Raw genomic sequence first — 15083 nt, 5'->3', positions numbered from 1 at the left:
GAGTAAGTCGAGCAGTAATACTTCATGAATTATTAAATTTGAAAATAATTTGAAAATATAAAATCTTTAAATGGATCCATTTAGAAACAGTTTCTATTAATGAACAAAATTTTCTGCAAATAACCATAACCATTTATAATTTTAAATCAACCTGAAAAATGTCTATGGGTTATATACTTATAAAATAATATTAAATTATTTAACTATATTTCAATATTTTAGCCCTAATAAAATAATAAAATGTGTACCCATGACTTAAACAAAGAGTTACTATTTCTTCTCTTTCTTCATCAACATCAACCAGAGACAAAAGAATGTTTAGCCAATCAAATGGAAGAATAGACACCACATGACTTGCCACGCTGGAAATAAAAAAATTTAAAATCTCAACATGAATAATATTTGAAAATGCTTAAAATTTAAACAAAAAGTAAACTTTTTGGTTTAGTATTTTTACTATGTATTATCAGTATAGATCAATTAAAAATTTTAATTAGGCTAAAATGACTGAAGTTGGATGTGTAATCCAGCACATTTTTGTAAAACAATAATTAAGTTCAGTTCACAGATGTAAGACCACCAAATTGTCAGTTAGTCAACAACACAATCTCCCAATATGCTGAGATCAAAAAACCCTATTTTGACCAACAGGTCACAAAGGATACTGGCTACAATTAATTGTTTTTTTTTGTTACGATCAATTATTAAATCGTTTTTGTTAATACGTAATGCTTTCAAGTCAGCTTTCAAACAAAGGCTTATATCACAGATTTTAATTAATTTAGGTTTACAATTTTGGGATTGAGGATATATTTTTTTAGATTGACATTACATTTTTCTTTTACACTTCTTTATCTTTTTTACCAGTGTGTAGATATTTACAGGGACTGTATCAAATTTTGTTACAGAAACCCTACATAAGATTCAAGAGAAAAAATTCTGCCATGCACTCTTGATTCCACATCCTACCAATACCACAGAAAAAACAAATGGACAATACCTTTTAGTGCCATCAAGGGGCAGCTCTTTAGTTAGGGCTGGAAGTAGAGCCTCAAGCAGCAGATAACGGACATCCCTATTTGTACATAAGGCACTGAAGGCTGTTGGCCTAGAAGCATTACGTGAGTAAAATAAATACTTAATTTACAAATTTGTTTGGAAATTCATTCAAAACAGTTTAAATTATTTTTAAAAACATGTGCTTGATAATCCTCTAATGCCCTAATTTTATTTATTTTTTTAATTTCTAAATTTGCTGGTTTTAAAAAATTATTTCAATAATCAAGCAAAGGGGGATAATAAAGTTATTGAAATAGGATTTGAAATAAACATGGTTATTGACCTTTGGACTGTAGGCAAATCCACAATGACTTGCTTGACATACTTTGGCAGACAAACAGAGACAGGTTTAGCACACAGGACACACAGATGGAGGATGTCGGTGGCTGTGATTTGTTTGCTGATTTCTCCAGCAAATTCACTGGTCTTAGATGGGACTTGTTCAAATAACCTGCAAGTAAGGTCATTTCATATATAACAATAAGTGAGTCATTTTATACATAAAAGTAACTGAGTCATTACACATAGTAGTAACTGAATAGTAACTGAATTTCACGCAAAACAGTAACAGTCATCTTACACCTAGTACTGAGTCATTTTACACATAAGAGTAAAAGAATCAAATCATATTACACTCGATGACTGAATAATTTACACATAACCAAAGATAAGTTGAATTAATTCTAAAATGGATATTGTGATATTATTGTTACGGTAGTTGTTTTTTTTTTCGGTGAGACCAAATTTTTGTTTAAATTTTCAATCTAAACTTTTTAAATTCACACTCGCTTAAATTAATAGTTTTTTCCAATATTATTTAAATTTTAAATACAAATATGTTTACTTGACAAAAATTTTAAAAAAAAATGATAAAACAAGATACAGAAAATTTAATAGAACTTGCATGAATATATTAGTTTTTTCTTTGACTGACAGTTAAGTTACGAAAAGTTATGCTGCAAACAAATCTAATACTCACTGATAGATGTGGCCCCACAGAGAAGACTGGTGAGGTAATATCCCAGACCTCAGGTAGTCTATGGCAGAATTCACCTGCTTGTCTGCTAAGATGCTGCTCACAATGTCTCCCTTACCCCTGTCTAAGGGAAAAAATGAACTTACAGAAAATAAAATTTTATACACATATAATTGTGAACAGATGTTAATTTTATAGCATTGTGTTACATAAAAATGAGTAGAAAATGATTAGATGAAACCAATGTCTACACAATTTTGCAAGACAAATATTTCTTTTGAAAAAAATAAATCAGGGACTTAAATTCAAGTCTGATGCAATCATTTTGTTAACTATTTATACTCCACTTGCGCTGTTAAGTATAGTAAAATATAGTAAATTATAGATCATACTATTTTTTTATGGGTCGGAGTGGTCTAGCAGTAGAGAGCTGGGCTGCTAACCCGTAAGTCTTGAGTTCGAATCCGGGTTCAAGTCAGTAGACCGTCCCTGAGACCACCCAACTCTGATGGGTACCTAACTCATGTTAGGGAAAGCAAAACGGCTGGGCATAGTGCTGACCACACTATCTCTTCATATGCCGAGGTCACAGAAACAAGTGAACTCTACTTCACTTGCCCCATAGACCGTCAGGTTTGAAAGGGAAACTTTACTTTTTTTTTTTTTTTTACTTTTTTTTTTATTCTTTAATGGTTTTCAGATTTTTAACTACCTATAGTTTTAAGTAATTACAATGACTCACCCCTTGAACAATGCATAAAAGATGACCAGGTCAAAAATAGCTTTGACCCCTGGTGATCCAGCTCTTGCTTCACTTTCTCACAATTTAAGGCAAAAAAGTAGACTCGCAGAAACAGAGCTAAGCTTAAATCAGTAGAAAATGTTTCCTCATTGAATAAAAACTTATTTTTTGTAATGTCGCTGTCTAAAGACTGCTGGTTCCCATTTTCATCTTCAATAACATGTGCCTGCACATTTGAATTCACACTACCATTATCATTTGAATTATAAGTAGAACTAAAATCACTATTTTTTACTGTATCTTGATGTTTATCTAATACATCTGATTCTGTACTTTTTAGACTAGTTAAAATAAGGTTTGTTTGGTTATTTTCTGTTATATCAGGTATAACAGGTTCATTGATTGATGAAATAAGCTTTAAGCAGGGAATGTGAGTAAGAAAACTAGCTGAGTTCTGGAACATTGCAGGGGGGATCAGATTTTTAACCAAGTTGGTTTTGTGGTCTTCATTTGAAAGCCCAAAGACGTTTAGAACATTGCCTGTAGCTTTGTATACAAAACACATTGTTGTCAAAGTTTGGATAAGTTCCAGGTGTTCGTACTTTAGTTGAAATGGGTCGGTGAGGTGAAAGACATCAGTCCAATACTGAGGTGGTAACTGTGAGGGAGATAACTCTGGTGAAGTTTTATTTGAAGAGTTATCTAAAGACAAGGAACTCTCTATATTTGAAGTTAATTCATCACTGTTTGATGGAAAGGTTTTTTCGTTTTGCAATATAGATGTTGATTTATTCAAATCACTCTCATTAACCAGTTGTTCAAGTTTCTCAGAGTTAAATCCCTTGTCAACATCACCACCATTTTTAATCTTGTTACTATTTTTATCCTTATGCTGCTTCAACAGTTGGTGGTACTGAAGCATGGTTGTGTTCAGCTCTACTGCCCATTTGGTGAGTAACTGGTGAACCAGTTTAGAGTTCAATAAAGTAGAAGGCTCGGCTAAAGATTTCTGAATCTCTAATGCAGTGCTGCAGAGAGCTGATGTGTCTATAGAGGGAGCTGGTTCATCTTTTAAATCTTTACTGATGTCTTGCGAAGGTTCAGTTGATGGAAGCCGGCTATTGTCACTATCTTGAACTTTCAAATCAGCCTCTTCTCTAACATTTTTCTGAAACAGGTTTAAAGTAAAAAAAAAAATTAAAAGCAGTTCTGTACAAAAAAATAATTAAAAAATAACATTTGTCATTTGACAGCTTTTTTAAGGTGTCAAGTTTCATCCTGGCACATGAAATAGCAGAAGTGACCAATCTCTATGAACACTGAAATCATCAGTTTTTATTAAAATAATACACCTGTTAATGTTATGAACATATTCCACTATAGGCCTTTCCTTTGTAACATTTTGGGATACACATTCATTTATTAGCTCTATTAGTACAAGGTCAAAGCAATACCCCCCTTACAAAGTTATTTTAAACAATTGGTGCTTGAGTAATGAATCTTTAATAAGTGCATTAACACTAAAATCATTTTACTATGTTTTTGAAAAATGTAAAAATAGCTTATTTTATTAGTGGATATCACAGCTAAAAATTTAACAAAAAAGTAATTAAAGTAACATACATGGAAGTTGAATAGTTAAAATGTTAAAGCTGGCTGATTAATTTAAAAACAACAGCTACAGCAGAAGTTTTAAAATTCCCAGTCCAAAAAAAAAACATCTGTAGCAAAAGTTTTAAAGCCAGCAGTCTAAAAACAAAAGAACATACCTGCTGCACTGTAAGACTAGATAACATGGGTGAACTGGGAGACTTGGCTATCTTCAAATTTTTCTCTTTTATTGTTTTTATGAATGACTTGGTCTGACTTTTTAACTGTGAAAAGCTAAAAAAATGTCTTTTGTTATAAAAAATATTTAGGGAGGATATAAAACTTTACCCCATGAAATAAAACAATAAAAATAAAATGATATATGCCAATGTGAATGGCAAAAATAGCAAAGGCAGGTACATAATGAGATGTTAATTAGGGCTCTCCTGCTTTAGAGTGTGTAACATAAGCTGCAAAATATTTTACCTGTCACTTGGTAATGTTAAAATTAAAACTGTTAAAAAAGATCTGGCTATTTAAAAAATTGACTGTGCTGTTCTACATGGAATTAGCACAAAGCAAAGTGCCACTGTATAACCTACATGTAGTCCACTACATAAGTAAAACATTTGCTAAGTCATTTACTTAAGTTTTTAAAAACACTTAAATATTCTTTTGCATATAGCTTAAACCTTTATAATTGTAGGCTTTGTAATAAATTGAAATAATATGGAGTAAGATTGGTTAAACAAGAAAAGGGTAACTAAATTTTAAGCTTAATTATCTTTATCAAAATCATTGTATCAATTTACTTGTTTTTAAATTTTTAAAATTATTTCACACAGTAAAAATGATAACCACAAGAGTATATTATTGGACAAATTGAATCAAAAATGTAAATCAAAGCCCTGCTCACCTGTCTGTAAAAGAAGACAAGGAAGTCTTTGGTGAGCCCACAAAGTGCTCACCCGAGCCAGTGAGTGGGCTCTGGCTCGGTGGGCTCTCTTTATTCCCTACCATCATGTCGTCGTTGCTGTAGACAACACGCGCAGCCGCTAGACGGTCAATCAAGGGAGGGATAGAGTCTGGCCTGCTCTCTATTGAAGCTTTCCTGGACATTTGCTTTTCTGCAAACAAAATGTACTATCTTGAGAGATTGCAAAATCAATAGCCGGGAATGGACAAAATGGAAGGTTTTGGTAGAGGCCCTATGCTCCACAAGGAAGGAAGAGGATTAAGTCCAAGTAAGTAAATCAAACAAAAGGCATGAAAAATAGTGGCTGCTGTGAGGCAAATATATTCATATTTAATAAACTGATAGTCTGCATCCTCAAAATGTGATGACAGTTATACTTACAATGGAAGTTTTGACTTAAGGTCTTAACCAGCATGCTAAAGAAAATTTCAAATCCAATCATACACAATAATTTTTTCAATGCTATATTTTTGACATTTAATCTTAGAAATCTAGAATGTTAGTATTGATAGAAAATAAGTCTATAATGCTGTTTCAACACCTGAATACAAACTTGATTAAATGTAAACTACTAGTAAATTAAATTATTTTTTAAAATAAATTTTACAATAACCTGTAATACCAAGCCAATATATTCATCTACAAACCTCTTACAGGTGGTGACCCAGAGCTTCTGACAGGTGGTGAGACAGAAAACTCAAAAGACTTTTTGCCTGCGCCATCATTGAACACCTCACTGGTTGAGGACAAGGAGTCGTCCTCTTCATCAATGCTGCTAATTGTGCTGATGGACACCGCGTCGAAGTCCATCTCAACTCGGTCATACAGGGTGTCCTCGGGATCATCTCCAAAAGAGGCTGACCTGGTAGATTCTGTTTACATAAACACAGAGGAGAAAATACATTAGTCAAATGCCCACACTTATAGCACTAAATCAAAGTGTCCAACATCAATATAGCAGTAAGGACCTTTTACAAAATACACTTCTGTTTTAAATTACCTATTGTACATGTTCACTCATTAAAAAATTATAAACTAGAACCGGCAGAGTATAGGAATTTAAATCTGAATACTACAGTATCCGATTTTTAAAGCTGAATGGAAATTCTTATAGTTGAACATTTAAAAAAAAAGAAATCATTTAAAATACATACTAAGTACACCTATGAAACTTTGAAACATATTTAAAAAGGAAAATATCTTTACCATTCTTGGACTTGTTATAGTAAATATCTGAAATATTAAAATGCAATGCAATGAATCTGGATTAGATAAAAATTATTTTACTAAGTTCTTTGTACTTGTAAAATAATACTACTAAACAAATTTGATACGCTACAAATAGGTACTCCACTAAACCATTTTTTAAAATAATAACAATAATAATAATAAAAGCAATGCAATAAATCTGGCATAATGATACAAACCTAAAGACATAGATCTTGCAATAGTATCTGTACCCAGAGCTTTCTTTTTCTTCTTCTTCTTTCTGGGCTTCAGTGGTTGGGCTATCACTAAGTCCTGAGCTGTTATTTTAACAAAAATTCACAGAATACATAAACAGCTGATGTTGTTTTGTATTAAATTTTAATATGGAATAGAGATATTCTTAAGATGTGACAGACAATAGGGCAGATAAAGTAAAGTTGTTTCTGTGACTGAATAGTGTAGTCAGTTCTATGCCCAACTGCCTTTATTTTCCTTAACTTGTGCTAGGTATCCATTTGAGCTGGGTGTACTCAGGGATAACCTACAAAATTCAGTCCGGTAACACATTTTGAGACATTCGGGTTAGAAGTCACATGCTCTACCACCCAATCATGCCACCCCCTATATAGGCTAAGGTCCTAGAGAACTCTCCAAGAATGAGTACACAGATGTGCCATAAACAAAATTAAATATCTCCTAGGTGTATATTATTTGTAGAATTTAAAGAAAAAAAGAAACTGTTTTAATGAATGAGTTTACATGTGAATTGTAGACATAACATTCAGTTGTGAGTACTGGACTACTAAATACACAGAATAAATATCTCTTTTTAGCTTGTGTTTGTATTACATTAATCAGTTATTTTACATTACTATTAACAAATGAGAATTTATTAAACTCACCGTTATCATTCTTGGAAAACCTGTGCATTGTCTTTTCTTCATTGGGCTTTACATTTTGTGTTGCTTTCACAAGATATTTAGCTTCACTGACATTGGCATCATACCCAGCATTTACCTGATACGGCTGAGGTTTTGAAGTGTTTTCTGTGGAAGTGGCTACAGCTTCGTTGTCAACAGTCACATCAAATAAACCCTCAGTTTCTGCGCCATCTGGAATCACGTTCCCAGAGGTGTTAGACATGGGGTCACTGCTGATATCGGAGGAGTTGGTTACATTGAATTCAGACTGAGAAGTTTCTGCAGACCCACAGTCGCTGTTCAAGTCCTGCTCTGTAGTAGACAAGTCTGCCTGGCGCATTCTTTCAACTGCTTCACAACCTGTATCCTCTCTATGTGCATCCACTTTAACTTCAATGTGGGTAGCATGTTCTCTACTGGTAAAGGCAGGTTTTTCCTGTCCTCGAACTACATCAAAAGTAACTTCTTGTACAGCCATCCCAGAGTCACTAACAACACTAAGCTGGGAAACAATACTTTGATTGCTTACTAACAAGCTTTCTGTAACTTTGTCAGAATCAACGACGTTAAAATCCTGATTCAATTTATTATAAACATTCTCTTCACTATCAACAAACTCAGTTTGTGGTTGAACAATACCATTGTTGACATACAATTTCTTCAAGGCATCATCTCCGACAGCTTTCTTTACTAAGCTACTTTCAGAATTGTTTTCTACGCTATTTTCAGAATTTTCTACTTGTACTTTTTTATTTTGCTCATGCACATCAAGCGACTCAGAAATATTGTCATCCAAAGCAGATTCACTCATCTCTTCATTGCTAGTCACATGACTATCATCTGTCATGTGACCAGTTACCTTAACTTCCTCTAACTCTGCTTGTACACCAATCTTATCCTCTTCTTTTAAATCATCACTTTGGTTAAACTTATCATCACTTTTTTCATCTTTGATTTCATTCACCCTTTCATCAAATCTTGTACTTGCTTCACCATCTGTTTCAATGTCTGCACTGTCTCCCCTAAAAGAACCACCAGGCCTAGCGTCATCTCCATATCTGGTTCCTGATTCAGTTTTTTCACTGGCTCTGGATTCTCTTATCTGGACACCCTCGCTGACCACAACCATCCCAGAAGGTAGGTACGTGTGACCCATGACCTCCGCTGAGTCCATGAAGTCATCACTGGCACAGAAGGAATCAATGGAACTTTCACTGAGATCTTCCATGGATGCTCTAACTTTCTCCAGCAGCTCATCTTTCCCTTCCTCTTTCAGACCTTAAACATAAAAAAGTGAAACCAGAGTTAGAAAAAAGAAATGGAACAATTAATTTCTTAATAATATCTTATTTTTTTAACTTTTTAAACTTGAACTTATAAGAAAAAAATGCCTTATGCCTAAAGTAAAAATTATAAATAATAATTTAAGTAATCCTGATTTTTAAATGCAATAAGATTATTCTGACTGTAGTTTGGACCTATAGAGTATATGTAAAAAAAAAAAAAAATTTCTATAAAAACTTCGAGTCAAATACTTTGTATTTCAACTATGTGTGAATTTTTCTGCATTTTTATAATAGGCCTACTTCTTTTTTTGTTTTTCTTAAATGTTGGGGGGATTTAGACTTACCACTCAACAATGTCTGCAGCAAATCCTTATTAACCCTTTTCATCACAGCTGGTCTAATATTAATCTGATCAGAGGACAGCATCAAGCTGGACATAAGAGACCATTTTTTCCTCATGCATAGAATTGAGAACAGCTGGTAGATGGGGAGAAGGGTTAACTTGTGGATGGTGGAGCTCTCCAGAAATAGGTAGATGTCGTTGTTTAGGACACAAACATCTTTGATATCTTCAGATCAAGAAAAGGCTCAATGGCATGATATAATCATAATAATAAAATATTATACTAATATAAACAGTATCTATTTTAAATTCACAGATTTATTTATCACACTAATAATAGTCTAGTATTACCATTTATTTAAGTTTAAAAGCTTTTTTTAATTTAAATAAAAGAAATTTAAGGGGAAATATTCAAGTCAAAATTAAATAACATGCTGTAATGTTTCTACACAAAACAATTACAGAATCGGGTAATTATAAAATTACCTTTGATATTTTGTGTCCAAACAACAACCTTGACATTGATTGGATCAAATAAATAAATCCCTTTAGAACTCCATGTGACTATGAATTGGCTAAAAATGCAGAGAAAAAATGTGTTTTAAAACAGAATTTAATAGAAAATCAAATCAGTCAATACAAATTACTATATATTTTGTAGGGTTTTTTAAATTTAGAAAGCAATTTCAATAATTTACAACTTTACATTTGATTTAAGACAAAAAATAATGTAGACAATATCCCATTCAATCCCGGCCACTCCGAAATATTATACTCTGAAATCCCAGCCAAAGGGGAATAACTCCGCACTTTACACTGGTTGGTTCAGGAAAAAATTAATAGCAACTCTATCTTACACCATAAATACAAGAAATAAAGTGCATTGTATTAAGTATTGAATGCTCCACATGAAAGATTATCATTGGATAATTTTGTTATGCATTAATTTATGTGCCAGTCAATCAAATGATGTAATGACAGAAAATGATGAGAAAAAATTGAAGTAAAAAGTCACATAAACCTTCAAAGAACATTTGTATTATAGTTATAGATTATTGTGGAATATAGCAAAGCAATGTCCTTTACACAAATGTACTTTGCAGAGGAGGCATCCATTAGAGGTTTCTATGGGCCTATTTGTGGGGGTCTTTCTTTTAGACCTAGAACACTCGTAGCATGTTTTTTTCCTGCCGAACATTCTGTTTGGCTGATGTTTTGTGTTGTCCAGTGTGGTTGTGCCAGTGGCTGCAGGGATGTCAGTTGCTGCACGTTGCCGAACAGAAGATCCAGCCATGAGCTGATGACAAAGATCAAGGCGAAACTCTAGGTGTGTCTTAGGTTTCTGCCCAGGATGTCTCTGCATAAACTGTTTTTTATAAATTATGTAAGAGTTTATTGTGGCAACCTGAAGTAAAAACCACACCAGAGACCTCCACCATTTCCTGCTTCTCCTGCCAATGGGATAATATGATCTCAGTTGATCATGTAGATCTACACCACCCATACCCTTGTTGTATGTGAATACTGGTGTAGGTATCTGCACATCCACACGTCCACCAGCAGTGTTTCGCTGTGTTGTTGACATAGTGGGTTGTGCATTTGTAGATAAAACCTGCACTGGCCTCTTGTCGTGAAAAAAGCAAGCAACTAGGTTTCCTATTTGTCGAAACCGGACTCCAGTTTCAGTTGCTGACTTTTTTAGCTTGAGGTTTTTAAATTCTTTAGGCCAACCTTTTCGTGAGGGTCTAATGGTCGCACACGAGTAAGTGTCTCTCTGAAGCAAGTCCTCAGCTAACTTGACACTTGTAAAATAGTTGTCATAGTAAAAATGGTGGTACTTGTCTAGGAAAGGCTCACCCATTTTAAAAACAACATGATAACCCAGTCCATTGGGCATTTTCACATTTGATTTCCCCATGTACACATCAAAGTTATACAAATAACCAGAATGTGGATCAGCAGCGCACCACAACTTGATACCCCAGGGACTTGGCTTATTTTTTATGTACTGTTTGAACACTAGCCTTCCAGTGTAGGCTACCATTGCTTCATCAATAGAAATATCCTTCTCTGGCTTCAAACTTTTAAGAGAATTATTGAGGACAGTGTCAAAGAGTGGTCGGACTTTGAAAATAGGATCATGTCCAACAGTCCCCCGAGGTATAAATACAGCGTTGTTGTTCAGGTGAAAATACTTAGCAATTGCTTCGTATCGATTCCTTGACATAACTTTGGACACTGCTGGAACATTTAGTAGGTCATTTGTAGACCAATAGAGTTTATAATGGGGCAACTGATGAATGCCAAACATAAAGTTTATGTACATGAACAGTTTGATGTCTGCAATATCCACAGGCTTCCATGTTGTATCTGGTTTTATAAGAGCTCGTTCCAATGCATAGCGGTTTGTTTCAGTAACACAGTGTCCATAAAACTCTTCAGGAATAAATACTGAAAAGTAATCAAATGCTGTGAAAGAATCATCAGCATTTATTGTAGTACAAGGTCCAACATGTTCAACGAAATCGTGAAGCTGTACCTCAGTCAAAATCGTTGACCAGTCTCGATCACCATCTTCATTGAATTGTTCATTCCTTCTTGGCCTAGTGCCCTCACCATCACTACTAGAACTAGCATCATCATCACTAAAATGCACATTCCCACTTTCTTCATCATTTATTAATTCATAGTCTACATCAGACTCTTCATCGTTATCAAACTGATCAATATCCTCATCCAAATGAGAGGGTCCAGCGCCATCATTTATCAAACTTGTAAGAAAATTGAAAGCCATTTTTTAAAACTACGATATCTCCGAGATGGATCAATGTAATTGAAATTAAATTTTTTAGTAATCTCCCCTGGCCTCGTCTAGTCTCGCAGACGTGAGATTTCGTTTTTATAGGCTACAGTTCCGTTGCTGTTTATCAACGCCTGAGCCGTGTATTTTGCGGCCGGATTTGGCCGTTGCGGGATTGACGCGGTAGCGGCCGGATACGGCCGTTATGGGATTGAATGGGATATAATATTACAATACATGAAAAGTGGAGAGTAACAAACAAAATACAAAAATAAATTAGCAAATATGATTAGCACTTACCCAACTCTGAACATTTTATAAAAATTGACTGACTGCGCTGGATTTTTTTCACTGACTGCTAATTCAAATTTATCAGAGCTAAATGAAATTGAAAAATCAAAGAATTGTAATAATTTATTATTAAAAAAATCAATAAGTAAAAACTTGCAATAATTGACTCTTACAGTCAGTTATTTTAAATACAAGCTACAAGAAATATGCTGATATAGTTACCTGAGCTTCACAACAGGTAGTGGAGGTATGGCTAGAAGCTGCTTAAACTGATGTGTGTTCAGAACTTTACCCTCAAAGTCTACCTGAGAGAATCAAACATTATTTTTTATGAATCATGACAACGATATGCAGACTTTTCACACTGTTTACTAATGTCCTTTAATTGAAATTCAATAACTCGATATTTTTTTATATCAATGAAGATAACTATCTAATGTTTTATATATATATTTAATTCTACTCCTTCAGTTTTTATAAAAACCATTTTATTTAAAATGTTGGAGCATTTAAAGGCTAGAACAAACCTGAAGGGAAGTATTAAAATATGTTACCTCCCACATTCTAGAGCCTGGTCTTGCACAGTAAACAACAGGACACTGGGAGTTGGGTTCCAGAAAAAAGCAAGAACCAAATTCGCCATCTCTGTATTCAATTATACTTTTGTTAGATAAACAAACTCCATAAAAAAAATTAAGAAAAAAAAACTGTATGTAACTTAAAATTAATTAAAATTAAATTATTAACATGAGCATTTTTGTAACAATAGCTAATGATTTTTCTAAAAATTTAACAAATATAAATGTAATGGCTACAGTTTCAAAAAAGAGAAAATATTAACTCAGTTTTACTATACTACTCCACCCAACTCTGATGGGTACCTAACTCACGTTAGGGAAAGTAAAGGCAGCTGGGCATAGTGCTAACCACATTATCCCTTTATATGCCGAGGTCAAGAAACATATGAACTCAACTACATCTGCCCCATGGATCGTTAGGTCTAAAGAGAGATCCTTTTTTTACTAAACTACTAAAAACATTTTTAAGCAAACACAAAAAATGGAATAAATATGTACTAATCTAGTGAGCACACATTTTTTTTAAAAGATATTTAATCTACCTCTTTTTTGTTCCAATGGTACTGTAATTATGTCTGCAATTGAAAAGGGTAAATGATTATTTCAACTTTATTCAGTACAATTAAAATAATTTATTTCAATTCAACTTGTTTTTTTAAAAAAAAAAGGGATTTAAAAAATTGAAGTATTTTCATAAATTAAAACTTACTTAATGGTATCAAAAAAGTGTGTATGAGATGTTGTTGAAACAAGCAGTTTGTCCTTCCACCACTCCATTTGATACACAGAGGCATTAAGGTATGCAATTATTTCAGATGGGCCAGCAAAAAGTGTCTTCCCCTGCAAGTGCAATATAAATGTGTAGGCTATGGATGGGAATTAATAAACAAAGTAATAAAATAATTAGAAAAAAAATTTAACCTAGACATTTTTGGGGGATTTTTGTATATCAGTGTCTGGTAACAGAATCTTCTTAAAAAAAGGGGTGTCAGGTTACTGGTAGTTTAGTAAAATACACAAAATGTTAATGTTAGCCCAATCCCTAACCTTAACCCCCCAACCCAAGTCATAACCATTATTTCTAACCATAAAACTAGTCAAGATTACAATACTTCCAACAACATAACATAACTATTTATGGAAGAATCTATTATCAGAAATCTGTATCTTCAATCATCAAAAATTGTATGCGTAGAACTTTTTAAAAAATTAAGCATTTACTTTTAAAAATAGCTAAGAATAACCACACAAAAAAAGTAAAAACCTTAGCAGATGGTATAAATACAATGGAGAGCTTTCCAGTTTCATCACCAACAAACATTTTGGAAGATATTGAGTCCCATGTGATGGTCTTAATGTGGTGACCTAAATGATCTTGAGTGTGTCGGATTCTCTCAGGTTTTGCTCTTTTTTCTATATTTAGTTCAAAGACAGCAACATGGCCAGTGCTGTGAGATCATATAAAACGTTTTGTCATAATTAGTAGGTATTAGTATTCATTATAGTTAGGCCTTAACACATTTTTAGAGAAGGCAATTTTATTTATTTAGACTAAATTCTGATTTTCCTTTTTCCAGATCAACAATGCTCAATAAGATATAAATTTACAGGGCCAAACATGAAATGTGTATATGGTATATGATAAAAGTAATACTGTTGTTTAAATATTTAGTTTTTATAGCTTTTTGTTTTTAATACAGAGTATCAATGTGTTGTCATAGTACAAATTTTTGATAAAACAAACCTCAAGGCAAAACCAACATGTTGGTCAGAGGGGGCTAAACTCACACAGGTAACAGAGTTAGCATCCTAAAAAGGAGAAGCAACACTGTTAGGGGCCACAACTTAGATGAAATAATATGAGTTGTTTTTGTATACCCTTAAATCTGAGAAATTAGTGATAATTTTCAAGAGTAAATAAGATCTATTTCTACTAACTTACTGTATCTCCAAAGACAACTTGAAGATATTTCAGAGTGTCTCTGCTAAAAATGTAGACACCGCCAGTATTAGATCCCAAAGCCACATACTTTTTAGATACAGATATGCATGTATACTGAAATAGATTTTTTTAATGAAGGCAATATATTAATTTAAAACAAAAATAATGATAGCCAGGGCTATATGAAAAAGAAAATGTCTAAACACTATTTCTGCATAAAAATTGTAACAACACTTGATATTTAATGTACCTTAAGCCTGGCTGATCTTGACAAAGGTAAACTCAACTCCTCAAGTCCAGCTAGTTCAACAAAAATATGGGTTAATCCGTTAGACTTGACCCCTGCCATTTCACTGGGGGGAAAATTGTAC

General features: G+C 33.4%; 1 protein-coding gene across 1 annotated transcript in view; it reads right to left on the bottom strand.

The window, feature by feature from the left end:
- The window catches only part of LOC131931998 (uncharacterized), a 31254-nt gene that overhangs the window by 4841 nt on the left and 11330 nt on the right, over positions 1–15083 (bottom strand). The window contains exons 2-23 of the mRNA XM_059288846.1: positions 14963–15065; positions 14713–14826; positions 14515–14579; positions 14035–14218; positions 13480–13610; positions 13313–13345; positions 12747–12837; positions 12415–12497; positions 12202–12279; positions 9588–9676; positions 9103–9327; positions 7455–8750; positions 6771–6869; positions 6550–6576; positions 5991–6215; positions 5284–5494; positions 4547–4661; positions 2778–3945; positions 2039–2159; positions 1343–1510; positions 1001–1108; positions 249–362 (exon numbers count right to left, since the gene is read on the bottom strand). Coding sequence (XP_059144829.1) covers positions 249–362; positions 1001–1108; positions 1343–1510; positions 2039–2159; positions 2778–3945; positions 4547–4661; positions 5284–5494; positions 5991–6215; positions 6550–6576; positions 6771–6869; positions 7455–8750; positions 9103–9327; positions 9588–9676; positions 12202–12279; positions 12415–12497; positions 12747–12837; positions 13313–13345; positions 13480–13610; positions 14035–14218; positions 14515–14579; positions 14713–14826; positions 14963–15061 — 4844 coding nt within the window. The 5' untranslated portion in view covers positions 15062–15065. The remainder of the gene's footprint in view (positions 1–248; positions 363–1000; positions 1109–1342; positions 1511–2038; positions 2160–2777; positions 3946–4546; positions 4662–5283; positions 5495–5990; positions 6216–6549; positions 6577–6770; positions 6870–7454; positions 8751–9102; positions 9328–9587; positions 9677–12201; positions 12280–12414; positions 12498–12746; positions 12838–13312; positions 13346–13479; positions 13611–14034; positions 14219–14514; positions 14580–14712; positions 14827–14962; positions 15066–15083) is intronic.

The sequence above is a fragment of the Physella acuta genome, unplaced genomic scaffold, assembly GCF_028476545.2.
Source record: "Physella acuta isolate Inbredline_101_S28 unplaced genomic scaffold, ASM2847654v3 ptg002071l, whole genome shotgun sequence".
NCBI classification, from domain to species: Eukaryota; Metazoa; Mollusca; class Gastropoda; family Physidae; genus Physella; species Physella acuta.
The sequence above is the reverse complement of the archived record's forward strand: the minus strand, read 5'-3'. Positions and strand labels throughout refer to the sequence as shown.